Raw genomic sequence first — 27,977 nt, 5'->3', positions numbered from 1 at the left:
TGACTGCAATCAATAAGGACTCGTCCATGTGTTTTTTCTCTACAGTACTTTGTTGGCAAACAAAGCGCTGCAGCCTCATACTTATTATGATTAATTATTTGTCTGTGTAGGCTCTCAGTCGTACAGGAGTTGTCCATCGACAACTCCTGTACGCTGACGAAGCTCTTCGGATGAGGAGCGAAACGTCCGACACCTTCTTCACAGAAGTACAGATGACGTCTCAAGAAGCCTTTTCCTCGATGATTAATTATTATTATTATATCGGATGAGCGTAAAGGGCCGATACTGGGTCTGATGACAGATATATAGGATTCAATGTTTCAATTTAAAAAATACAAAGTACCTGCTTTTGATGGCTTAAATATGGTGTGTAATCACTTGTTACAAATGTAGTAGCTAGGTAATAGACTCTTTACAAATCCTTTTATTATCAGAAATAGTGTGGAATAAGCAGGAGATTAACAATTTGAACATAAAATAAATTAAAAATCACATGCCAGAGATGCCAGGGTTTGGTGTGCACACATGGGAGTTGCAAAGTTAACTTTTACACGGCACATCTCCATAGATTAGAATACTGTATGTGCGCCGTCCGCGCTGACTCTGCGCTTCCCCAGTTCAACTGTTCAATGAGCGCGCAGAACTCACGTGGACCGTACCGAGTAAGCATGTGCTCCGCACTTACAACGCACGTTGTGCGCACACATTTCTACAGTAAAGCTACGCTGACAACGAGGGCCAAGACTCCAAGTGGAAAAGTGCTATACAAGTTAAAGACCATTTTACTATTTTTTACATACTGAATAATATATAATAATGATAATAAAAATATGATAATGTTGCTTGTTAAGCCTCACACAGCGTAACACTGCAAGGAAGGAAAAATATTATTTTATTTTGCAGTGCTAACATGCTAACATCAGCATGCTAACACCTAGCATAATAGTGGTAGGTGTTTTTATAAGTGTCTAGCTATGAAAATGGCTAAAATTCGTAATATGCTAATGTTAGCATGCTAACACCTAGCATGATAGTGCTAAGTGTTTATTATACATGTCTATCTATGAAAAGAGCTAAAAATGTTAGTATGCTAACGTTAGCATGCTAGTAATGTGAAGCCGAGCAATTTAAGGGTAAAAGGTAGAAGGCCTCGAGGAAGACCCAGGACCCGCTGGAGAGACTATGTCTCTCAAATGGCCTGGGCACGCCTCAGGATCTCCTGGACCAAGTAGCAGGAGGGGGAAGTCCGGGCTTCCCTGCTTAGGTTGCTGCCCCTGCCACCCGACCTCGGAAAAGCGGTAGTAGATGGATGGATGGATGAATATATTGTATATTAAAACGTAACTAATTGTCTGAGAAGACATGAGTTTAGCATGACAGTGTATTTATTATTTCAAGGTACATTTTTATCAACTGCACACAAATGATACCAAACTACGGGTGTGTTTTTGCACACATTAGCACGACGACACAGAAAACATCAGCATCAACAGCAGCACAGACATGCACAAACGAGGCAGAGACGGTTGCTCGAAGATGAGCTGCACACTGGCTAGACGCAGCAAACCCAAAGTGGGGGGGCGCTAAGAGCTAAAACATTAAGACCAAGGGTGACACTGAGCACCAGAATAAACAATAAATGGTTTCAGTATGGACAATAAATATACTGTATATTCATTATAATCTGCTCACTTTCCCATCAAATAATTTAACACACACACTCACACACACACGCACACACACGCACGCACGCACGCACGCACGCACACACGCACACACACTCACTCACTCACTCACTCACTCACACATACTTGTGTGGATGTGTCCAGTGTTACAATACTGTCAGTAGGAACACACAGGGTGCTCTAAAGGTGGTGCTTAGCTTGTTGGGGGGGGGGTCACATGCAGACTGATATGTACAAGTTCAACCTCGGTCAGCCTCGTCCCCACATATACCCCAAAATGCCTTCCACCCTCCCTCCCTGCCCCCCGTCTGTCGCCGCTCTATTTGAGGTCGCCGGCGTCTCCTTGGATGGTCTTCTTGATGCGGAGGAGCATGGTAGTGAGCCACTGGTCCAGGCGGGACACCGAGTCAAACTCCTTGACGGCCTCGGTGAACGCCTCGCTGTTCTGCTCCTCGTGGGCCTCCAAGAGTTTCTGTGCCAAGAACATCCGGTGACGCTATTTCTATTATGATGGCATAAATGAGTTGTTATGACACAGACCAAACATTTACCTTTAACAGTTTCAGCTCTCTTGAGTCTGAGAACGCAGGAAACATCTCCTCGTACTTCTCAATGGCCAACTAAAAACACACACAGTCTGTGTTAAGGAACATTGTAGAAGGTGACGATCTGATTCATGTCACTTTTCCACTTCAGTAACCCCTCATTTATGGTAGCTAATCCCTTCCAGACCTGACAGTGATAAGTGAATTTCCGCCAAGTAGGATTTGGAAATGGAATATTCTTGTAGTTAAAGCATAGACAACCTATTAACCACCTTATAAATGCACTTTTTAACATTATTAGAGCCTTGTAGACATGAAATAACACCCCTATAGTCACCTTTACACTCCTATTACCCAATAGAGTAGATATACTGTAATAAGTAAAATAAAGCATGTAAGACATAATGCTGCATCCATTTCTCAATTACTGGACAAAATGGGCCAATGACGTATTGCATCAATAAATTGCATTTCTTTCATGGACATTTTATTCACTAACCTAATAGCACACACCCTATGCTGGTAAAATAAGAGGAAAAGGTACAAAACGGAATTCAAAAAAATTAAAATTAAATTTGGGAAATAATAAAACAGATTTCAAAGGGCCCAAAGAGAGTTTGTTAAAAAAAAATAGTCATATATTCTAAATCACACCACAAACTGATGTATAACAGGAGTGGGGGAAATAATGTCGTGATGCTGATATTGACGATTAGTAATCAATTCATAAATATCATTAATGGATGCTGACGGAACAAAAAAAAAAAATGCAACAAAAAGACAGAAAGCGGAAGTGCCGCCCAGACAGTTTATGGTGGTGCACCTAAGATGCTACCAGAACGGCTGAGCGTAAACTCCGAACCTCACCCGCTGGATTTAAAGCGAGCGTCTGGAAGCACTTTGGCTTTCACGTAGCTGAAGGTAAAATGAGCTGGACAAGAGCCAGACAATATGCAAGCTTTGTCATACAAGCCTCAAATATTTTGGGAACACGACAAATATGAGAAAACACATGGCACGTTTCCACTTGAACCAGGAGGGAAACCAGCCAGCTGAAGTTGCTGGTGAGCAGAGAACCACCGAGCAGGTGATAACTAATTTTCCACCCACCCTGGAAATCTGTATTGTGCATGAAAGCTGTTTTTGAATTTGCTGTACAGGAAAAATATTATTTTTGCCAAGATGTTCTATCTTTGAATTCAGAAGTCTTTATTATTTTCTTATGTATAATGGCATATTTCTTTATGTTGGTTATTCAGAATATGCTGAAGTTTGATCATTTTAGACAAGTGCTACTGGTGCACTTTACTTTTCCTGCTGGTTGTGTGCAAAGGGAAGTACTGTATGTTGGCAGATGTAACCTGCCAGTTATTAAGATAATGGAAGTAAATTCATCTGTTTTGTGTTCATTTTAATTGTGGATCATGACAAATATGCTTTGTTTGTGCTTTGTACACAGTGAGTAAAAAGAAATGATATATAGAAAAAATTACGCATAAAAAATATTGCTAAACTATTGATCACAAAAAAAGATAATGGTTGTATTATCGCATCGCAGGCCTCTGGATCGTAATCGCATCGAATCGGGAGGTGGCCAGAGAGTCCCACCCCTAATGTATAACCACGTCAAATGATTATTCCTACCCGAAACGTTTTTTGCACGCCCATTTTTGTCATTTTATCTTTTATTGGATTTTTTATTGGATTAGGGACCTGACTCACAGAGGTTTGTTACAAAAGCCAAACAATATTGTTAGTCATGCTGTGGAATAAAAAAAGGTTGCATAATAAGAGCTATTTTCATAAGCATATTCGATTTGACAAACTCATGTTTGTAACAAAAGTTTATTATTAAAAAAAAAAAAGGATCAGTGTCGGATCGGATTGGCAAGACTAGGCCTGTCACAATAACAAATTTTGCTGGTCGATAATTGTGCTACAAATTATCATTGATAAACGATTTTATCGGCACGCCTGTGTGTCTGGCTCGCTGCCTGCCTCAGCTCACTGTGATCAGCTTTATCTTTGTTTTATCGTTTGTTGTGAGGACTCTTACCTGGCTGACGTTCGGCGGGAGGAGCCGTTTCTTCCCAGGAAAACGTAGATGGCCGCTTTCTCCCGAGGTGGTGCGAATGTTAGCATATGCTTTCTCACAAGGCTGTTTTGTTACTAGCACCCTGGGTCCGTTCACTAGTAGCCCCGCCTCCACAAAGAGGGTGAATGAGAGGACAGGACGGTTCACTCTCTCCGTTCATTCCACTATTGAACCAATGCGCACAAGCAGATGCAGAGTGAACCCTCTTGTCATCCAGCCTGTGTGGCACATATCAATGTATCCAGGCCGTCAGAATTATTTTTCTAGTGTTCGATTAATTGATTATCTATTATCGGGACAGGCCTACAGTAGGCAAGACTATAAAAAATAAATCGGAGCGGAAGCCAAAAAATGTGGATCCGGACATTTGTAGTCTGCGTGTCCGTTCACAGCGTCACACGCAGGTGTGCCTTGTGTATTACATCCTTTTCACCCAGTGATCCGTCTGGATGCAACTATTTACTAATCCCCCACAGTGGCGACGCAACTTTTTTTCAACCCACCAAAAAAAAAAAAAAATCAAAAAAATCTCAGGAGCGTTCCCATGTGGACAGGTCGGGAGCTAACCCCGCCCCTACCTCATTATGCAAACGCTTGGCCACTTAGGACAGCAGGTGAGAACCAGACACAACTCGGCCTTGATAAAAGCTCGGGAACGTACCCCGTGCCTACCCTGAGGCAACTCTGAAAGAGTGGAACAGGAGTAAGAGTGCTGAAGTAGGAGTTTGTGACCTTGGCATTGAGCTCGTCCACGATGAAGTGACACAGTGACGCCTTGAAGAAGTACTCCTTAGCGTTATACTTCAACAGAGGATTGTCCATGGTGCTCATAGCAACCTGACACACACAAACACACAATGTCAGCTCTTATTCTTGGAAATCAACACATTTCCACCACTTGTGAGTCACTCTTTCTTTTACTTTTGGGGCATATTTTCTATTTCTCCCAGACAGCTTAGGTTGAAGGTTCCAGTGATGTACCTGCTCGTAGATCTCGATGGCTTTCTGGTACTGCTCCAGCTGGGCGCTGTAATGCCCCACCTTCAGGAGACACTTATTGGCCGAGCTGAAAGGCACACACAGAGGACTCAAACCTGCAACCTTGTTTCAGTGTGTCTGGCTACACCGCGCCACAGCGTACCTGTTTGATTCCTCTCCTTTGTAGTAGTCTGCCGCCTGCTCGTAGTGTGCGATGGCCTGATGGTAAAAAGTACATCAAGTATGAATTGCCGTTGCGGTTATTTGTGAAGGACACCAACGCTGGAGCATCTTACCTTCTCAATGTCCACCAGCTCTGACTCGTAAACCTCTGCTATGGTGATATGGTGCTTGGCTGCGATGGTGAAGCGACCCTGCAGAGGAGAAACACCACGAGACAAGAATTTAGCAAATTTCAACTTCACATGACGTAGACGACATTCAACCACAAATGTGCTCTTTGATGTATTCTATGGGCTGCACGGTGGACTAGTAGTTAGCATGTTGGCCTCACAGTCGGGAGATCTGGGTTCATATCTCTGTGTGCAGTTTGCATGTTCTCCCCGTGCGTGCGTGGGTTTTCTCCGGTACTCCCGTTCCCTCCCACATTCCAAAGACACGCACGTTAGGTTGATTGGACTCTAAATTGTCAACAGGTATGAATGTGAGCGTGAATGCTTGTTTGTCTGTAAGTGCCCTGTCATTGGCTGGCGACCAGTCCGGGTATAGCCCGCCTCACACCCTAAGACAGCTGGGATAGGCTCCAGCATGCCCCCGACTCTAATGAGGACAAGCGGTAGAGAAAATGGATGGATGAATTTGACCTGCGACAGCAACATAATACTACAACATATGCTGCATCAATAACATACAATGATTTTAGTGCATACACGCTGATTAGTATGAGCATATGAAGCAGAAAAAGTCATCATGAAGTCAAGTTGGAAAATATTTATAGTGCAAAAAATGTTTGGTTTGGTTTAGTTTATTTGAACATGAAGGTTCCAATGGAATACATCTCATGAATCATCCTTTCACAGTTCCACATGTCCAAAAGGAGTAGGAAGAAGCAAAGCTTATTTAATCCTACCCCCCATCCATTCTACATCTAGTACAACACCTGTTGTTCACTTCCTGCATTCCATGTCATGTTTTCTATGATAATCACAATAGTAATACATAATAAATAACAGTAAGAAGACAAAAAAAAAGTATATATATACAGTCAAACCTGTCTTAGCGGCCACCTGTATATAATGGCCACCTGCGACTCACGTCACCGATGCACTTTAATAGCTTTATTTACAGCAAAAACACTGCAGGACTTTACATCCACGCCAACTTAAACACACTTCCCAACTCTCTCCACACTCACAGTTAGCACTCAGCCTAGCTCTCCTGCTCGTGACGTCACACCGTCACTTCCCGATGAACTAAAGCTGTAATGACATTCTGTCGTAGTAGCACAGCTTTGTTCTGTGGGTGGTGTAGAATAACAAGCCTAGTTGTTCTTTACAACTTTTATCCGCAGTCCCACAGTGCCCTCTACTGGTCAACATGTAACAGTATAATTATATGTATCTGCAAACACAACAAGCTTCTAATCACAGACATGTCAAAATGTGCACGCACAAATTCAAAATGGCCACCGACCTGTCTATTATGGCCACCTGCCTATAGTGGCCACTTTTGTCGTTTCCCTTTAGTGGCCGCTATAGACAGGTTTGACTGTATATGTATATATATATATATAAGTAAATATAATTTAAAAAAAACTTTAAAAAATGAACCTGACAGAACAATCATTGTGATGATCAAGACTTCTGCCTTGTATTTAGCAAACATCAACTGCTTGTATTGTTTTTGAATGTGCTCATCTCTGTACTTTGTTTGAGTTCCTTACTCAAACCGTTCCATAATTTAATTCCACACATGGAAATGCTGTGGCTTTTCAGCGTAGTTCTCACATATAAATGTTTTAAGTTTAATTTTCCTCTAAGATCATATTTCTCCTCTCTGATAGAGAAATACTGTATGAGGTTTTTGGCTAACAAGTTATTATTAACTTGATGCATTATTCTAGCGGTTTGAAACAATACTAAATCAGCACATTTGAATATGTGTGCTTTTAGAAATAAAGGTTTGTATGTTGTCTATACTTGGTATTATGAATGATCCTCACTAATATGTGATATTAAAAATAAAGGTTTGTATGTTGTCTATACTTGGCATTATGAATGATCCTCACTAATATGTGATATTAAAAATAAAGGTTTGTATGTTGTCTATACTTGGTATTATGAATGATCCTCACTAATATGTGATATTAAAAATAAAGGTGTGTATGTTGTCTATACTTGGTATCATGAATGATCCTCACTAATATGTGATATTAAAAATAAAGGTTTGTATGTTGTCTATACTTGGCATTATGAATGATCATCACTAATATGTGATATTAAAAATAAAGGTTTGTATGTTGTCTATACTTGGTATTATGAATGATCATCACTAATATGTGATATTAAAAATAAAGGTTTGTATGTTGTCTATACTTGGCATTATGAATGATCATCACTAATATGTGATATTAAAAATAAAGGTTTGTATGTTGTCTATACTTGGCATTATGAATGATCATCACTAATATGTGATATTAAAAATAAAGGTTTTTATGTTGTCTATACTTGGCATTATGAATGATCATCACTAATATGTGATATTAAAAATAAAGGTTTGTATGTTGTCTATACTTGGTATTATGAATGATCATCACTAATATGTGATATTAAAAATAAAGGTTTGTATGTTGTCTATACTTGGCATTATGAATGATCATCACTAATATGTGATATTAAAAATAAAGGTTTGTATGTTGTCTATACTTGGCATTATGAATGATCATCACTAATATGTGATATTAAAAATAAAGGTTTTTATGTTGTCTATACTTGGCATTATGAATGATCATCACTAATATGTGATATTAGAAATAAAGGTGTGTATGTTGTCTATACTTGGTATCATGAATGATCATCACTAATATGTGATATTAAAAATAAAGGTTTGTATGTTGTCTATACTTGGTATTATGAATGATCATCACTAATATGTGATATTAAAAATAAAGGTTTGTATGTTGTCTATACTTGGTATTATGAATGATCATCACTAATATGTGATATTAAAAATAAAGGTTTGTATGTTGTCTATACTTGGTATTATGAATGATCCTCACTAATATGTGATATTAAAAATAAAGGTTTGTATGTTGTCTATACTTGGTATTATGAATGATCCTCACTAATATGTGATATTAAAAATAAAGGTTTGTATGTTGTCTATACTTGGTATTATGAATGATCATCACTAATATGTGATATTAAAAATAAAGGTTTGTATGTTGTCTATACTTGGCATTATGAATGATCATCACTAATATGTGATATTAAAAATAAAGGTTTGTATGTTGTCTATACTTGGTATTATGAATGATCATCACTAATATGTGATATTAAAAATAAAGGTTTGTATGTTGTCTATACTTGGTATTATGAATGATCATCACTAATATGTGATATTAAAAATAAAGGTGTGTATGTTGTCTATACTTGGCATTATGAATGATCATCACTAATATGTGATATTAAAAATAAAGGTGTGTATGTTCTCTATACTTGGTATTATGAATGATCCTCACCATCGTTTTTGCAGTACAGTGAGTGTGTGAAGATTGCTTTTGTAATTATTTCCCATATCTCCACACAATACATTAGATATGCTAATACTAAGAAACAGTACAGTGTGGAGTGATTTTTGGTCAAGAACATATTTTGCTTTATTCAATATAGAGATATTTCTCACCACCTTTTGTTGTATATTTTTAATATGAGATTTCCAACTCATTTTTTCGTCTATTATGACCCCCAGGAATTTATATTCTTCCACTTTTTCAATGTCCACTCCGTTGTTTGTATTTGTTTGTACATCTCCTTCTGCTTTTTCCAAATAGCATTATTTTAGTTTTCAGATGAAAGACAGGAGTCTAATCTGTCTTTTGGTCGTTTCCATGTTTATATAACCATAGAACACAATATTCTGTGTGCCTTGAAAGATCAGTGAAAATGGTCTAAAATGGCCTCTACTGAAGGGGTTGTCTTTTGAAAAACGGTTGGGATTGAATGAGTTAACTGTAAATTTGTGGATTTTAAAAAAATAATTTTAAAAACTCGTTCTTTTATTGTCACTAATATAACATTTTTTAAATTGTGTAACTTTAGTAGCCTTTTACCGCTAACTGTACTGTGTGTGTGTGTGTGTGTGTGTGTGTGTGTATATATATATATACACATACGTATATATATATATATATATATATATATATATATATATATATATATATATATATATATAGTAATCTATATCCGTATTTTCATTAAATTTTTTATTATTGTTATATTATTATTATTATTATAGAATTACCTGCCAGTATATTGCAATTTCATTTTTATGCTGCATTTTTAAAATCATTTACTAATAAATACTAAATAATAAAGAGAGAATTTGGGGAGAAAACAGTTGTTCTCTTTCCGCACAAAAAACCCTCCTGAAACCGTAGCCCAAATAGCGAGGTACAGACCATACCGTGGGGTACCTGTACCACGACACTCATCATGTGACAGGTACAGCTGCAGGGGGCGGGGCTTACCATGTCAGTGTAGATGTCGATGGCCTGATTTAGACAGTTGATGGCCTCTGCAGGGAGATAAACACTGCGCGTTTGCATGGGGAACGACGTCTAGCTCCAAACAGCCAAGAAGAACAAGGAAAATGTTCTCACCCTGTGGGTCGGCCTTCTTGTAAGCATTGCCTGCATCCACGAAGCTGGTGGCAGAGTCCAGTTTGTTCTGAAGCTGCATGTGGAGCCGGGCCGCCTGGCAGAACGCATTGCCAGCAGCTACACACACACACAAACACATGCACACACACGCACACACACACACACACACACACACACACACACACACACACGCACACCCACACACACACTAATAATGAGTACATGGACATGTTGATCATTAGTGTTGCTCTCTTGCCACACATCAGAGTGCTGTTAATGACGTGTATATTGCCTCAACTGGAAAGAAGCTTTAGCAGACATACATTCACTTTCTAGTTTACTGCTTGGTCCATTCAAATGGATTGATTGCTGGAGGAGCAAAGGTGTAATGGAGTGCACTACTTGGCTGTGACCAGCAGAGGCGCTCTAGTTTCAAGTGCAACAAGTTTGTGGTCTAATGAAGCCACACTGTGACATCAGATGTGGGAATGGAGCTCCATGCATGCAGACCTCCACTATGATGCGTTGTTTTTATCAGCGTATATCAATAGCACATACAAATTCATTTCAAATTCATATCTGACGAGTTGGATGCACGTCCCTAATGAGTGCGTATAGGCCTGTCACGATAATCAATAAAACGATTAATCGAACAACAAAAAAACAAGGTTGATAATTTTGACGTCTCGATAACTTGACATGTGCGACATGTGCGTATGCCTGTTCCATTTCCTTGTCTTGCTGTAGCACTCATGCTGGCTGACAAGAGGGTTCACTCTGCCGGTGTCTGAGTGCAATGGTTGTATAGTCAAATTAAGGGAAAGAGTGAGCCTCCTGTCAGCTATTCAGCGTCTTTGTCACAGCACACAGAGGCGGGAGCTAGCCACGTAGTGATTGAATACACCGAGTGCTAGCTAGCAGTTAGCAAGCAAAACCTAATATGAACGAAAGCACAAAAGCAATAGTTTCTAACCCGAATGCCACATGTTCCAGTGTGGATGTGCTGTGGGGCATTGCTGGGGCATTTGATCGGCGAAGTAAATGTATTGTGCCGGGTGGCGCGAGCTCGCGATACCCAGGGTATGTGAAGTGGTGACACCCCAAGATTCATAAGTGCTATAGTAGCATCTTCTGTACCTCACACAGATACACTACACTTGAGTACCATCTAGTGGCTCATATGTGACATGACACGGTGATCACTGAATGATAAACTTACTGGGTCTAAAAAAAGGTGAAAATGATTGATTATCGTTGATAATTTATAGCACAGTTATCGACTAGTAAAATTTGTTATCGCGACAGGCTTATGTGCGCGTGTGTGTGTGCGTGCTCTAACCGCTCCAGTTCTTGGCCATCTTGAACATGTTGGCTGCTCTGGCGTACATCTCGCAGGCGTCCTCCACCTTGTGGTTTCCACTGTAACACAAAACATATCATTCATGACACGATCATCACACAAACTTCATCTCCTAACATAAAAAAGTAGGCTGCAGCAACAGAAAAATACCCCAAAACAGATGTGACCTATTTTGGACTGTCTTTCAGTTTGGAGGACGCGTCTAATTACAGATCTGATGTCAACTCATCACACTCTCACTTAACATATGAACATACTGCAGTATTAATATTAATAATATAGTATCATTACTGTTAGCAGCCATCATGTTGATAGTTTTACATGACATAAATAATAAGTTTCACTTCATAATTTATAGAAAATGAAATAAGTAAATATAAGTAGATCTTGAATAAATAAGTGAACACTGGGGGGGAAATCTGACAGGAACATGTGGAGCACTTTGATGAGGGCTCACTCGGCAGAAGAAACGGTACAGATTTGAGCCGATCTCATTCTCACGCCAATATTAGCAGTCACGTATTAATAATAATAATCATGGAATGTGGCCAAGCGGTTAGCATGTTGGCCACACAGTCAGGAGATCGTGGGTTTGACTCTCCGTTGGGCATGTCTGTGTGGAGTTTGCAGCATGTTCTCCCCATGAGTGCGTTAGTTTTCTGCCACATTCCAAAAACATGCATGTTAGGTTCATTGGTGATTCTAAATAGTCCATAGGTATGAATGTGAGTGTAAACGGTTGTTTGTCTATATGTGCCCTGCCATTGGCTGGCCACCAGTCCAGGGTGTACGCCACCTCTTGCCCAAAGTCAGCATAAAAAATGGTTGAATGAATGAATGAAATGTGGCAAAGTATCTCCCCTCAGAGGAAACAATACAGTTGGATCCTCCTCTAATCCCTAAAGAAAACGTAATTCCTGTCGCATATTTTGTGGCGTGGAGCTAAAAGTTGTAGGGATCAGCTGCCGATCCGCTGTATTTTAAAGATCAGATAAAATCTGCTTCCGCCACGAGATCGGGACGATCTGGTTGTCGTATCGCGTTCGTAACTCTGGGCCACACTCCAACACGGTAGGTGCGGTAATGTGCCTCAAAGGTGGTTGCCGCTCGACTCCCGCTACCCGCAAGAAAAAGAAAACACAACACTACCGTGGTGAAGATAGTTTCACGTTGGACGTTGGATACTCCGTAGATACAGCGGCAGTCCCCCCGCACTGTGCCCAGACTGCTGTGTCATGGTGCGGGGAGCTCGCACGAGAAGTGGCGCTTTAACCGCTTGTTGTTTACACTATGGGCCGTCAATAAAGACCTGACTCACGGAGGTTTGTTACAAAAGCCAAACAATATTGTTGGTCATGCTGTGGAATAAAAAAAAAAAAGAGCAATACTTTGGTGGCATTATTTTTTAATGCTTTGAAGAGCTATTTTCATAACCATATTCGATTCCACATAATCATGTTCGTAACAAAAGCTTATTATTATTAAAATATTAAATAAAATAGGATCGGCACCGGATTGGCCGGGCAAGACTATTAAAAAAAAATCTGATCGGAGGAAAAGTGGAACTAAAAATCTATTCATTTGCCCTTGAGCAATACATTTAATTTGATAGATTACAGTGAACTAAAAATCCCCTTGAAAAAGCAATGAAATTAGATACATTCGCCCCGCCCCCTTTGCGTGAAAGCAGAGCGTCCTGACAGTGAGCCTCTCCCCGCCTCCCTGCGTCTCCAGGCCGGCCTCACATCCACTCCCATCCCGTATGGGTGGAGGGTGTGTGTGAAGGGTCGGATGGTGGATGGTGTCAGATGTTTGCTGGTCAGAAACGTGCAAAAAGACGAACGATACAACGTCACCGCCAGAGGATGATCACGTGATCATATTCCTGTGACGACTGTGTAAAATGATCAAAGATCGTGAAATGATGCAGCGCTACGTTGCCATCGTCGTGCTAGACGCCCACCTAACACATTTATGTGCTCGACGACGACCCCTACGCCCGCATAGCAATAACACGAGAGACTTATACACACACGGTCATTTACCCGAACATTCCACCGAGGAACGATCCAGAAGCTTTGACCTTCTTGTCGGCTTCAGCCATCAGCTGCATGGCTTCCTTCTCTTTGCCGGAGTTGTCCATGGCGGTCTGGGTGGTGTGTTGTTGTTGTTGTTGCTGCTGAGGAAGAAGACGGCAGGAAGACAGGCCGACGGTCGATGTTCCGCAGTGGATGCGAAGGATGGAGGGGGGGGAAGACAGACGAGCACGATGGTGCTGAGGCTGACACAAGCTAGCAGTCTTCCTCTACGGTACCGCTGACAGGAGCAACTCACTCCCGGCACCTGCTGGACACAAAGTGAATAAATACTCATTATTAGTATATTTACTTTAACAGTCAACTAACTACAATACCAGGCTATACAAATAAATACACATATAATAATAAAAAATGTGTGATTTTTTTGTGATACGAGTCCCTGATTCACTTGAGTGAGTGACTCACAAGAACTCGAGTCAGTAAAAGGAATAAAGTTTACCGTCACCAGTTGGCTGGGGAGAAAAGGGCACAAATGACACACGTCAGCTTGTACCTACTCTTCAAGTCATGCACCCAAATGGGATCCGATTGACTCTAAGTGGCCTGAAACGGCTCCTATATGACCCCTGGAGGAAGGAGAAAAAGTTGCACTACCTCCCCCTCACCATTCATTTTTATTGGGGGACAACACTTGGAATGATATCTGACAAAGTAAAGATCCTCTTGCAAACCTCCCCGAAATTAGGGGATGGGCGGAGCAACTAAAAGCCCTTGTGCCCTACATGGGCCGCAAGTTACAGCTGAAAGATCATGTTTTTGGATTTCCCAAAGTCCTGAGTCACCATGCTTTATAGCACACTTCCTTATTCAATCATTTTAGGAATTATTCAATGCCAAAAAATGAAAATATTCCCGTTTAGGAGGGCCTTTTAGTGTCAGTGTCTTTGTGCATCGCCTGCATGCGTGGTGTTCATGCTGGAACCACACACAGGCTTCCAGCGGCAGTCCTCAAACTAATCATTTGCACTTTGCTCACACAGACTGAGCAGTCCTGTTTAAACGTTGCAATTTGGGACCATAAACTTACTGTAACTTTGTGTCACATTATTATTGCAGCTCATTTCATTCATCCATTTTGATCAGGTGATTATATGCAGAATGCTGGACAAATGTCTTTTTCTTAGGGGGTGCATGATAGAAAATAACTAGAGAGTCACTGCCTGAACCCATAACACCTAATCCCCAAATCAAACTCTAACCATCCACCCCATCTTCATTTAGGCAACAAATAGACAAAGAGGAATTAAAAACTAATTGAAATAAAAGTAGTTCAGTGAATAATAATAATAATAATAATAATAATAATACATAGCAGTCCAAGAAAAGCTGCAGTGACTGCCAATTAGCGATAATGGACTGTGGCAGTGCAAAGGAGACCACTCCCTCTTAAACTTCCCCCTCCCCTCAACATACGCTCTCTCTCTCTTTCTTTCTACGCCTCAGTTTGTCATAATGGAGCCCAGCAGTCCAAAGAAGATCCAGTTTGCTGTGCCGCCGCTGCAGGGCCAGTTGGACCCTCAAGCCTCAGAGCAAGTGAGTGGGTCGCTACAACAAGTAGCTTTTTTGTGGGGGGCTCCATGGCTGCTCTCTCTCTGCTCTTTTTAATGCTGTGTGTGTATGTGTATGTGTATGTGTGTGTGTGTGTGTGTGTGTTTCTGGGTTGGTCTTGTTTGGTTTTGTCCAACATGCTGGTTTGAACTGCTCATGCATGACAAGAAAACAATGAGAAAGTCTTTTGTTTGTCATCTGTTGGATACAGGACCAACACTCTACAGTATATAAATATACCAACAGTACATGCCAATATACAGTATTACAATATACAGTACCAATACTCAACAGTATTTTATATTTATCAATTCATTGCCTCTTAGGATTGTGCTCCTCCAGTGAAAGTGTATCATGTTTCTAAAGAATATATACTGTATTATTTTCTCATATATTAACATTTGAGCCTATTTTTGTAATATTGGTTGTTTCGGACGAGTGATGGCTTGTTGTTGGGTAGAAGAAGCGTCTCTGCTCTTTGCTGACGATTTTACGAAGGGAGGTTGAAGCGATGGAAACAGGAAGTGGTGATGAAGGATGATGGATTGCTGTGAGGGTCTTGGGTTTGTTTAAGGTGACGTGTGTTGTGGCGAAAGGTTGATTTGTAGTCTTTGAGTGTTGGCCAAGGCCGTGGCGATGACGACGTTACATTGTTGTTCCTACACGCTTATTCCCAGCGTTAGGAGTAAAGCCTTAAAGATTTACAGCTCTTCCTGCGGGGGCTGACTCGTGACTTGCAATTCTCCACCAAAGTTCTTTGAGCTGGAACTAATATACAGTGAAACCTCGGTTAGCGTCATTAATCCGTTCCAGAAGGGTTGACTTTAACCAAAATGTACTCTAACCAAATCAATTTTTCCCATAAGAAATAATGTAAATCCAAGTTATTTGTTCCAGATAGCCAAAAGTGTTAACACAAAAAGCGTTTTTATCATATTATAATTATAGTTTAATAGTGACATTCCATGTCCCAAGAACCACATTTGGCTGCCCAAGAGCAGGTCGCCCGGGCGCCCGCCTCGACCTCGCTGCTACATCGTGTCTAAAGCAAGAATCACATCTTCAATGAAGGTAAAAGTAACCTCAAATGTTCATTTATCCATTTTATTCACCATTTATATGCATTTAAAAATGTTTTAGTCATGTAAAACTATCATTGTAAAACTAAAAAGACATGTTTTTCGAAACTTGTAGTGCAACTGTGTTCGTAAAGAACTACATAGTCAACCGCTGATGACATCATAAACGGTGACAGAGCTGACTTCCTGTTCCCATAAGTTAGAAAGTGAATAGGGCGTTTTGTGATCAAAATAAATACAGCACAGGTGGTCTCATGCAATGTACTACTGTAGTAACACGACAAGACGCGTGCCATATTGTACGCTAACTGGAAAATGTACGCTAACTGAGGCAACACTTTGGCGTACATTTTTGACGTTGACTGATAAACACGCTACACGGGGCATACACTGAGATCCCACTGCATAACTCATGGCTTGTTTCGAGTCATTTCCTTATTCCTTCATTAACGTGTGTATGTGTACAGATGTGTATGTGTGTGTGTACAGATGTGTATGTGTGTATGTGTACAGATGTGTATGTGTGTGTGTACAGATGTGTATGTGTTTGTGTGTACAGACGTGTATGTGTGTATGTGTACAGATGTGTATGTGTGTATGTGTACAGATGTGTATGTGTGTGTGTACAGATGTGTATGTGTTTGTGTGTACAGACGTGTATGTGTGTATGTGTACAGATGTGTATGTGTGTGTGTACAGATGTGTATGTGTTTGTGTGTACAGACGTGTATGTGTGTATGTGTACAGATGCGTGCATGTGTGTGCTGAAGCAGCTCAGAAAGACACAGTTTGTCTCTTGGCTATTGGATCTCTCTTGGATGTGAACTTCTCTTGGAGATCAATAAAGTATCTAAAATGCTTCATTTGCACATTTTTCATCAGATCCGTCGGAGACGACCGACTCCTGCAACGCTGCAAATCTACAGACAACCTGGTACAGGTGACACACGCACACACACACACACACACACACATGCACGCACACAGGCTTTCATGCAGGTCATTCGCTGCTTTGGCAACATGGTGGTGCAAATAAAGAACCCTTTGAGTGTGAGCACGACCAAAAAGAAAGCAAGAGGTGTGGAAGAAGAAGAGGGTGGGGTTGGGGGTTGTCAGCCATAATGGAACCTTTATTAGATTGGAGCTGCAGCTTTTGGGAAGTGATGTCAGTGTGAGGACTGGACTGATGGATGCTGATCATGCACGTGTGTGTGTGTGTGTGTGTGTGTGTGTGCGTGTGTGTGCGTGTGCCCTCCACTAAAGAGCTGACTGATGGACCAATGGGCCCCGTTCCATTTAGTGAACTCAGCTAAGTCAGTCATCTTCTGAGGAGCTTCCAAGTTCAGTCAGTATACAGTAGATCCCCACACAAAAAATATTTTGCAAATGTAATTTATTTTTAATGAAATGTTTTGTAAAGAAAACACATTCATGACAAGTTGGTAATGATTTATAAATCAGATAATACAGATACCATTTTTACATGTTGATGTCTTTATGCTTCACTGATAATCAGTGGCGGAGCCAGAAAGATTCCATTGGGGTGGCCAAGGTGAGACCATTACTCACACGGGGGGGGAAATAAGTTGATACTTGAATTGTCTAGATGGCCAGTAGAGTGACCCAAGAGTGACCAAGGGTGCTTTTGGACCACCTATTAGAGCACTTCATAGCTGAGCAGTGTGCCGAGGACATGTTTTCAATGCATAGTTTCTGGATTCTGCTCCCCATCATGGCGGCCAAACGGCGAAGGGCATAACACGGAGGTGGATGGAGATCGGCACTCCTGTTTTAACCTTAAACTACTTGGTTTACAGTCCCACTCATGCTGCTACACAGAGCTTCCAATGTTAAGTTTTATGTGCTGAATCACACTTTAGAATTTAAGTCAAAATCAACATAGTGAGAAAACTTAAACTGCAACAGACCAAAGTCATCATGGAAAACGTACCTCCCGCTTGCAGCTCATGCAAGACGAGGTTTTATTGACAGCTCCTCCACAAAACAGGCAGCTCTCCTCTGCTCTCCCACCGAAAGTTGTGTGCTGCAGTGAAATGTGTCCAAGCGGAAACGGCAGGTAGTGAACTAATGTTCTGCACCACAGAGCCGCGTTTGTCAGGATTGGCCCGTAGCCGTGGGGGTGGCCACCGGGGTGGCCGGAGAGTGACCAAGGGTGGTCACGGTCTGCAAATAGCAGAGACCCCCGGACTGGACTCCCTCGACGCCTTGGCTGCGCCTAGAAATTCTGTCCATGAAAATTACAAACAAAATTGGTGACAAAAGGCAAGTCAGTGTTGATGCACTCCTCCGCTGATGGGGATGTCATACAACTTCATGTCAAAAACATCCCAACTATCCCTTCAAGCGCTGAGATTTCACGCTGTGTTTGGCAGTCCTTGAACGCCCCATAGCTGTGTGCTGAGACACCAACGTTTCACCAACGTTATGGCCTCAACTCTTGCAGCAAAGTGAGCACAACTTAATATCTAGTTATAATAATAATAAAATATAATAATATAACAAATCATTATTGTATACATTAATTTATAAGTTGTTAAATATTAAGTATTAAGTAGGAAAAGCTCAGTGCTGCCATCTTGTGTCTTCCACAGAAGTTGGAGAGCAGCACAATGCCAGCGGAGGAGCTCAGGTTGTTGCACGCGCGCACACACACACACACACACTTTTGCGTAGTTGATGTGCATGTACGTGACACGTGTGCCTCCTGTTGGCAGACTTCAGATGGCGCTCAGAGGAAGCGGAGCACCTTGGCCCCGCCCACCATGAAAGGTAAACAGGAGGCAAATTGCACCTTCCCCATTAATTCTCCAAATATTTGACCTGGGACACATAGTTTAGTTGAACGATTTGAACAAAATCTTAGGAACTTTGATGATTTTTTATTATTTAGTGATGAGGAACATAGCCGTGTGTTCTCTTATCCTTTGGTAGACCTGCCAATTGTGAGCCTTGAGTGCGCGTCGCTGCCCTCCAGGTACACATTTTGTTGCATTTCGCCATTTTCAGTTCTGTGCGTAGCATGGAAATTAAAATTCTCGCACTGCAGCGAAAATGAAGACTGTGACTGGTCGGCTTGTAGTTCATGTCTGTTTCCCACTCCGCAATTGCCTTCTCCTTTGATTTCTGGTCAGCTGACCGTTTCCGCGTGCGTTAGCTCCAGCTGAAATAACACTGCACTTTTCTCTTTAATTACCATGGTCTGCTCGCTACCAACGACGCTAACAAGCTGAATAGTTGACAAGAGTTGTTGTTGCCCACAGAGTTGACGTCACGTATAAAAGCAGGGGTGTCAAAGTGCGGCCAAGGGGGCATTTGCCACCCGTGGCTTGTTTTTTTTATTGGCCTGTGGCCAGGTTGTAGAGACGAAACCAACATCCCTGCGCGGGTTTGCCCGCCATGATGGGGAGCAACTATGCACTGAAAACATGTCCCCGGCACCCTACCCAGCTATTCATTGCTCTAATAGATGCTCCAAAAGCAGTGGCGGAGCTACGGAGTGGCCAGTGGTGGCCGTGGCCATCCCTGGTCACGCTCCAGCACCAACTGGCCATCTAGACAATTTAGGTAACAACTTATTGCCCCCCCATGTGAGTACTGGTCTCACCTTGGCCACCCCAATGAAAAATATCTGGCTCCACCACTGTGCACAGGTAAGATTAACAATGACCTTCAACTTGGCCCGTAGACTGCATGACATCGTTTTGAGAGCATAATTTGCTGACGTCGTGGAAAACACTGTATTCCCGCCTACAATCCATTCATTCATTCATTCACATGTCTGTGGGGACTGTGAAAAAAAAAAAAAAAAAAAAGACTTCCACGAGATGTTTTTTACAGCCACGTTCAGACGCTAATTGCTGATGCGGCAGCTTCCACGACAGGAGATAAGTGATGTTACACATATCCGTATCGGTTGATATCGGAATCGGAACTTGACAGTTGGACAACATCGGCGTATAATGGCACTAATAAACCTCAAGGCTTTCCCTTTTAAATATGCCTTGCATTTTTTGAAGCCTTTTAAAAAAATATATAACTAGAATTTCTTTAAGAGTGGCAGGTATGCTTTTGGCATGAGATGTTGATGTTTTACACCTGGGGGGCTACATGATTACAGTACAGTAACAGCACTGCATTCTGCACTGAGGCTGTGTGGACGTGTCTTGTGGCTGGGTGGTGTCATGACCCGCACCTTGTAAACTCCCACTTCCTCGCATGTTGGATGGCACGCATGTTGTGCTTTGCTGTGTTGTTTTGTCTGCTTTCCCCTTTCTCAGGCGGCTGGCAGCTTGCTCGCCTTCATTTATTTATGCCATGAAAGTTTTTGCTTCTTCTGAAGCTTGCAACATTTCTAGTGTGTGTGTGTGTGTGTGTGTGTGTGCTTGGACTTGTTCTTTCGGAGGACAGGCAAACAACCTTCATGTTTATCGTTATTATTATTACTGTGACGCATGTACACAAAAAGATGAGTAAAGCAAATATTGTACATGGTTGTGAGTGCAGCACTCAGTGAGGCAGGAAGTGAAGACCTTAAAAGCTTTTCTTGTATCGATCCTGCGTGTGTGTGTGTGTGTGTGTGTGTGTGCGTGTGTGTGTGCTCTAATAGCTCCAGAGCAGCATTAGCATCAAAAGCAAAACAGGAGTTTATAATCTGCATAATAAGAAACAAATATTTCACGAAAGGGAAACGTTGTCTGTATGCTGTGTTTGTTCTGTAGAACATCGTGTAGCTGTATGGCCCACCAGCTTGGTGCTGATCTACCTCAGGTCGTAAATAACACTTGATACACTTTATACACGATGATCAAAATGTAAAGACCTGAGGAAAAATGTGAAGAATGTACATTTTGCACTGTTGGATCTTAAGGAGGTTCTAAGTAGTGCTTCGAAATGCAAAAAGAAGAAATGGGAGTGAGACAAAAAAAAGCAATGTATTGCATTGCAAAAGCCCTAAAATAGAAATAAAATGTAGAAAAAAAGAGTGAGTTATGAGTAGCTGGGCGCTTGAGGCCAGTGTTTCCAGGAGGCCAGTGGGAATGTTGCTCTAGGTGGTGAAGATGGCTTCACGGAGGACATCAACTGTCTGGAACTGATGCCCACTTTTGTAAATCCATCCCCAAATATTCTCCATTGGTTTAGATTAGGGGAACACGCAGGATGGTCCAAAAGAGTGAGCTTATTCCTCTGGAAGACGTCCTTTTGTGAAGTGCAGCGTTGTCCTGTTGAAAAGCCAGTCATCACCACACAGACGAGGGCTTTCAGTCATGAGGGATGCCCCCTGCAACATCTCCACATAGCCGGCTGCCGTTTGACGCCCCTGCACAACCTGAAGCTCCATCGTTCCCTTGAAGGATCATGATGGCCCCCCTCTACTGTGCTGTGGGAAAAACATCTCAGGTGGGATCTCCTTGTCATGCCAAGAATGTTGGAAGCCATTAGGACCGTCAAGGGAGAATAGAACTTTCTTCCACCTTTCAATGTCCCATGTTTGGTGCTCTCCTGCAAATTCCAAACCTTGAAGGAGACGAGGCCTTTGAAGACGTTTCTTCTCAGGCAGATGGCGCCTGATGGTTATTGGACTGCACTCTGCAGTCTCCAGTAGCAACCTTCATTTGGGCCGAGGATGGTCAACGGACGGACAGCCAATGGGCTGTCCTCCGGCTCATTGTTTTTGGGTCTACCACTTGACTTGGTGCGCTGCAAGAGGCCTTGCTTATGCAGCTCAACAATCCCACTGCCTTCAAAGAGAGAAAGTTTTTTGCCTTTGCCATCAAGACATCAAGACAGTGTGAACACATGACACTAAATCACATCCAATCCACATTTTTGACAACATTTTGCCTTTTAAAGGCTGTGCTCTTCAGCTTTTGATGAACAGCCTATTTCACTTTTTTCATGTATACTTTTTTATCTCACTCCCGTCTGAAGCTCTACTCAGAACCTCCTTAAGATCCAACAGTGCAAAATGTACATTCCTCACATCCTGATCAGGAGTGTACATAGAATTTTATGCATATGCATACCCATTTTGGAAATAAGTGCTATTATTTCATTGGAAAAATCATATACATCGTCACGCGTTTATTACCACTTTGTTCGGTGGTCCTTGAACGCAGCACAGTGATGTGCTCTGAGGCTAAGTGAAAGTAACTTTCTCCGATGCTAAAATTAACAGACTTGTATTTCACCTCTTCAATTCATTGCTGTTAGCACAGTACTTTCAAAAACCCATCGGAAATAAGACCATTTCCGGGACATATTACAAAGTAACACAACCAAAAACAACAGAGCTAGACAGAGCTACGGAAACATCTTACAAACACATCACAGAACTCAAAGTGTCCAAAAGAGTAGAAAAGCATGAGAAGAAAACAATGGCAGGAAGCGGAGCAACAAGGTAGTCAAGGAACACAAAAAGCTACCCGTAAATCAAAGTGAGAAAAAGAGCATGCATCCAAAAGTAGGAATGAAGAAGCCACACGGAATACAGGAGTCAGGCGTCATTTCGCAGATTTTGTTTGGTGTACACCCGTGAAATAAATTGATGATTATTATAAATCATTGAAGGCCGCAGCTGGTTTATATTTTGACTTTTGGAATAACAGCAATGTGCCAAACGTTAGTTCTGTACTTCCATTTGGAAGAAGGATGTATTTTAAAAATATCTAATTACGTCCGCCAAGCGCAGCACGGAGGTTATGTTTTTGCCGGCGTTTATCTTTTTTCTTTGTTTGTCAGTTTGTGTTCAAAATAACTTGAAAAGTTCAGAATGGATTTGGATTGAAATTTTCAGGCATTGTCGAAAATGGTATATGGAAGGGCTGATGCAATATTGGGGGTGAGCCGGATCACCGTCTGGAACCAGGAATTTTTTTTTAAAGGATTCTTTAACACATTGCGAGATAGGACCATTTTCGGCATTTGTGCATATAACTTCACAAAAAAATGGTCAGAGCATTTGTTCAGAACATTTAGCCTTCCTGGTACATTGCACTATCATGCTACGTGTTAGCATGCTAACGTCAGCATTGGTACCATGCTAATATTAGCATAGCAACATTTTTAGCCGTTTTTATGAGTAGACACTTATATGAACACTTAGCACTCTCATGCTAGGTGTTAGCATGCTAACATTAACATAGTAGCATTTTTATCCATTTTCTTAGGTTGACACTATTGTGCTAGGTGTTATGCTAACATAAGCATACTAGCATTTTTTGTGATTTCCATCAATATAAACTTAAGCAGACACCATGTGTTATCATGCTAGGTGTTAGCATGCTAAGGTTAGCATGTTAGCATTGCTAGCATTGTAATATTAGCATAGTAGCATTTTTATCCATTTCCATGGATAGACACTTATATAAACACTTAGCACTGTCATGCTAGGTGTTAGCATGCTAACATTAACATGTTAACATTCCTTGCATACTAACATTAACATAGTAGCATTTTGATAAATTTTCAAATTCTAATTCATCCACTGAATTGAATTGAATTCTGAAATCTTGAATTTTGCTCAGGCCTGGTTGATGCACGTTCATCCAGACAATATCAGAACTGTGAGGACTGGTCTGGCCTCTTCCTGGTGTACGTGTCCAACCGCCTCGTTGCTGTCACAAGACTGAGCCTGGAACACAAAGCATAAACAGGAAATGGCAGATTAAACAGGAAATGAGCAAAATAAGAGCATGTTGGGATGCAGACTATGACAGTTAGTATTCTCGTATGTATGAAGTACGCATGTGTCATAACTGGTCATCTCTATTTCCATTCACTTTACGTGTGGCTTTGGCCAACCTTGCAGTTGAGGCGTCTGTCCACTAGAGGTGCTCTTCTCTCCTCAGAGCTCCAGCTAGGGGCGGAGCAACACCCCTGTGAGATGGACACTCAGTCTAGTCCAATGGCAGCCCAGCTCTATGCCAGCCCTTCCCTGTGGACCAATCACAATGGGCCAGAGGAAGCCAATGGGAATGAGGCGCAGCTTCTTTTAGCCAATCAGGAGAGAGGAGTGGAAGCAAGCAACAGCTCCGGGGGTAAACAAACGTTCGGTTAAACACTTTGACCAAACAGACAAGGTCATTCGTCCCTCGCTGATGGCATCATGGGACGACGGTATCTGCAAATATACAGAAAACAGACAAAAGTACTGGGACAGTACTGGGAAATGAAAAGAATAAGGACAACCCATTCATTTCTTTATGGATTGTGTCCTGATACTTTTGTCTATGGTACGGTACGGTACGGTATGGTCCATGGAGCTAGACCAGGGGTCTCCAAGCAGTAGTTCATGAGCTACCTGTACCCCATTTCAGTAGCTCACCAGGAGGCCATTGTGATCAATTCCGCTACGATGCAAAATGAGCCATTTCATGACAAATGAGCACAAAATAGCATAGCTTCTCATATAGCCAGGCGTGTTGGGCGGGGCTAACATTTGTTTTGTGCTTACTAGCTCAGCAGACAGATAACAGGTTCTTGATGAAGACTTCCATTTCAGAGCCTTTACTTACAAAACTCAACACACACAAATAAGGCATGTTAATTATACACGCTCACATAAACACTAATCATTTCTCTGACCTTCAACATACTGTAAATCCATCTAAACAAATGCGCCAAATGTCATGATAATTACCATTTATGCTTGATGCATGGCACCATCTCCCAACAAAAGAGCAGTTTCAGTGGCAGATTACTATCACTGCCATGTTCCACCGAAAGACCGCCCCCACACCATGCCAATGTGCTAGCTCCATGCTAATTTTGCCTGGAAAGCCCATTTATGCATGAGTGACAGCATCATCTCCCGACAGAAGAGCAGTTTCAGTGGCAGATTACTATCACTGTCCTGCTCCACCGAGCAGATCCTTCTTCCCCTACGCCATGCGGCTTTTCAACACAACAGAGTGAGAGCGCTCAAAACACACAATGGACTTATTACGTATCATTATCTATCTATCTATCTATCTATCTATCTATCTATCTACTTGCTAGCGATTAGCATTAGTGAGATACATGGTGATTTTGAAAAGCACTAATTAGACATTTAAATGTAGGTTCCACTTCAGGTGATTACGCATAATAAGCATCGTTACTTTTCAGGCAAACATTTTCTACGGCTCACCAAGAGCTTCCTGACTTTGGCACGACCCCGAGGACAAACTGTACGTAAATGCGTAGAGTGGAACCTTGGCTGGTGTACAGTATGCATTGTATTGTGGCATTCATCTCAGAAACCATTGCTTCTGCACCTTCATTCATGTTAGCGTATGCTGCCTCACGAAGCCAACTAAACCCTCTGTATCCACTCACGAGTAGCCCCGCCTCCACAAAGAGGCTGAATGATGTGAGGACCCACTCTCTCCTTTCATTCCACTATAGAACCAATGCACACAGACAGATGCAGAGTGAACTCTCTTGTCATCCAGCTTGTGTGGCACAGAGAGATGAGCAGATGAAACACACATGGCGTCGAGTCGGAGACGTCATTGTTTTCGTATTTCCTGTCTACGCGGCAAAGACAAGCTGAGCCGTTTTCAAAAAATACCAATTCAGGTCACCCAGAACGCCGTTCCCGTGTGGATGAGAGGCTGAAACGGCAAAATACTGACCTGAAAACGTTTCCGTGTGGGTAGCCCCTTAGCATCCACCTTATGCTGTCCCCATCCCCCTCGGGTTGAGGAAAGGGGGGTCTTTGATATCTGCATTTGGCCTGGGTCACCATGACAACACATCCTGTCCTGGCTCCATCCGTGCTTTTCTGCTCGTAAATTCCTCCCAGCACCCTAGCGCGATGTGGACTGTATGTGTGATGGTGTTCAGACATTTTCTCGCAATTTCTCTCTCGTTTAAACACTCTCAAAAAAGTTCAAACCTTCGTTTGAATGTTAATGATCAGCCTACAGGTTGGACACAAGAAATTATTAAGTGACTCTCACGTATTTCACTCCACTGACCGCGCCTCTTCATCCTGGCGCCGTTCTGCAGTACTGTAGCGTTTTTGCGTCCTTGTTAAAACATATTGCTCCTGTCGTCGTCGTATCTTCCTCCGCCTCGAACCGAAGATTCATTTATTCCGTAATGGCGCCCTACGGCCGCAACTTCTACCTTCCTTCAGCACCTCCAGACGTCCAACCTTTTGTGCGATGGTTAGCGTTCGCGTAAATTTGGCAAGCCCAACACATTCTGTACCGCACAGGAAGGCACGGAGGAGATTGATTGACAATGGCCTGCAGTCCCTTAACCAATCAGGACGGGGAACACAATGCGTGGGTTCTCCCATAGCCAATCAGGATACAGAACACAATGCGATGTAGCGAGGGAACGCTGTATAATGTCAAAAAAATCAACATATTTATTATATCAGGTGTTTATCATGTGTGTGCTAGCATGCTCATGACAAAATTCATCCTTCCAGATGTCAGCGGCGGTCGACTGTGTAGTTCTTTGCTAGCTAACAAACATTTATAGTTTTACAAGTAGAGTTTCACATGCAGGAAACAATTGGAAATGCATGTAAGTGACAAATGAAAGGGATAAATTGGGCTCGGGGGTTATGGGTCAGGGTTAGGATTAGGGTTAGAATGGGTTAGGGTAAGGGTGGGTTCGGGTTTGGGTTAGAATTAATTTGATTTACATGATTTCTTACAAGAAAAAAAGATTTTGTTAAAAGTATGTTTCAGTTACAGTTGCACCTTCTGGGGCAGATTAATGACGCTAACCAAGGTTCCACTGACACTTGTAACCAAGACTCGTATAATATAAGCAATGTTGTTAAAAAGTCATATCTCCAGCGCTAATGGTGGTGGAAGTTGGAGATCCCTGGTCTAGACGTTGCTTTCGTCTTCTTCTGCCCCCTAGTGGCAAACCCATGACAGTACTGAGCAGCGCTAACATTGACGACCTTGCGAAAACGAGTATGTCTAACTTGTGTTTGTCTTCTCTTTGCACGCCCCCTCTAGATGTGTCATGCGACTCACAAAACGAGGCTTCCAGTCCTGACTCGGTTTCTCGGTAGCCACCACCGCTCTCCCGTCTTCAAGCGCCTCCTCTTCCTCGCCCCTGCATTAACCGCTCGGCACTCGCATTTAATCTCAATCTGCAAGTTTGACCTTTGAACCCACGGCTGTGAATAAACAGGACATGTGAAAAATCTGCCGGTTGAATTATTCACCAGAGTCAACAAAAGTATCAATGCAACACTTTTGGTGGACAGCATGATGTGCCTTAGGCTGGCCACAATAAAAGGACACACCAAAATGTGCAGTTTAACTGTATGGTATTCTGCATACTATTTTTTTTTTTACAGTTACCACATTTAAATACAGAAAACCATCCAAGGAATGCCTCATAGGTGGTTTACGTTAAAACTAGGCCTGTCTAACGGACGTTTCCTTTAACGGCGCTCATTTTTTTGACGTCCATCAGCGGCGTGGCAGCTGATGTGAAGCCAGAAGCGGGAACAAATACTGAGCTGAAATGGGCAAAGAGAAGGCTGTTCTGAATGGTAAGTTTCACTGCCCCGGCAGCTGCCTCTCTGGACAAGACCAAAGTCATTTGTGGCGCTGTGAGTCCGGTTGTCACGAAGAGAGAAGTTACTGGTGCACTGCGGGTATTTTTTTTTTGTGTCAATTATACAGTGGCATCCATGGCGGATTTTTGCTTTGAACGGCTAGCTAAAATTTGGGCGAGGCACTACAAGTTACGGGCAGGCACAGCCGAGGA

General features: G+C 42.1%; 2 protein-coding genes across 5 annotated transcripts; one reads left to right on the top strand and one right to left on the bottom strand.

The window, feature by feature from the left end:
* Positions 1-1,367: 1,367 nt before the first annotated feature.
* napba (N-ethylmaleimide-sensitive factor attachment protein, beta a) lies at positions 1,368-13,822 on the bottom strand. 2 transcript variants are annotated; one of them, XM_054799549.1, is made up of 10 exons: positions 13,549-13,822; positions 11,483-11,562; positions 10,144-10,260; positions 10,012-10,058; positions 5,600-5,677; positions 5,467-5,522; positions 5,307-5,391; positions 5,058-5,162; positions 2,237-2,305; positions 1,368-2,157 (listed from the first exon to the last, which is right to left on the bottom strand). In XM_054799549.1, the coding sequence occupies exons 1-10, from the start codon at positions 13,644-13,646 to the stop codon at positions 2,005-2,007; spliced, it is 888 nt and encodes a 295-aa protein (XP_054655524.1). In that variant the 5' UTR covers positions 13,647-13,822; the 3' UTR covers positions 1,368-2,004. The 2 variants fall into 2 exon arrangements, with proteins under 2 accessions (XP_054655524.1, XP_054655525.1); XM_054799550.1 differs by lacking the exons at positions 10,012-10,058; positions 11,483-11,562; positions 13,549-13,822 and having other exon boundaries at positions 10,144-10,251.
* A 1,224-nt stretch (positions 13,823-15,046) lies between these two features.
* ppp1r1c (protein phosphatase 1, regulatory (inhibitor) subunit 1C) lies at positions 15,047-27,387 on the top strand. Of its 3 annotated transcripts, none has more exons than XM_054799170.1 (6): positions 15,047-15,135; positions 17,112-17,163; positions 18,842-18,879; positions 18,965-19,019; positions 24,098-24,286; positions 27,215-27,387. In XM_054799170.1, exons 1-6 carry the CDS (start codon positions 15,055-15,057, stop codon positions 27,268-27,270), a joined length of 471 nt encoding a protein of 156 aa, XP_054655145.1. In that variant the 5' UTR covers positions 15,047-15,054; the 3' UTR covers positions 27,271-27,387. The 3 variants fall into 3 exon arrangements, with proteins under 3 accessions (XP_054655145.1, XP_054655144.1, XP_054655146.1); XM_054799169.1 differs by having other exon boundaries at positions 17,112-17,169; XM_054799171.1 differs by lacking the exons at positions 18,842-18,879; positions 18,965-19,019 and having other exon boundaries at positions 17,112-17,169.
* Positions 27,388-27,977: the final 590 nt, after the last annotated feature.

This window comes from Dunckerocampus dactyliophorus, chromosome 14 (assembly GCF_027744805.1).
Source record: "Dunckerocampus dactyliophorus isolate RoL2022-P2 chromosome 14, RoL_Ddac_1.1, whole genome shotgun sequence".
NCBI classification, from domain to species: Eukaryota; Metazoa; Chordata; class Actinopteri; order Syngnathiformes; family Syngnathidae; genus Dunckerocampus; species Dunckerocampus dactyliophorus.
Note: the sequence above shows the minus strand (reverse complement) of the source record. Positions and strands in the feature narration are given on the sequence as shown.

Bases quoted from the DNA above. Each gene is read 5' to 3' on its own strand.
- ppp1r1c (XM_054799169.1), top strand. From the start codon at position 15,055: ATGGAGCCCAGCAGTCCAAAGAAGATCCAGTTTGCTGTGCCGCCGCTG. The intron at 19,020-24,097 runs GTAAACAGGAGG...TTCTCTCCTCAG, and splicing joins GGCCCCGCCCACCATGAAAG to AGCTCCAGCTAGGGGCGGAG. The intron at 24,287-27,214 runs GTAAACAAACGT...CGCCCCCTCTAG, and splicing joins AGCAAGCAACAGCTCCGGGG to ATGTGTCATGCGACTCACAA.
- napba (XM_054799549.1), bottom strand. From the start codon at position 13,646: ATGGACAACTCCGGCAAAGAGAAGGAAGCCATGCAGCTGATGGCTGAA. The intron at 5,163-5,306 runs GTACATCACTGG...TGTGTGTGTCAG, and splicing joins CCATCGAGATCTACGAGCAG to GTTGCTATGAGCACCATGGA. The intron at 2,158-2,236 runs GTAAATGTTTGG...TTCTTGGCACAG, and splicing joins GAGAGCTGAAACTGTTAAAG to AAACTCTTGGAGGCCCACGA.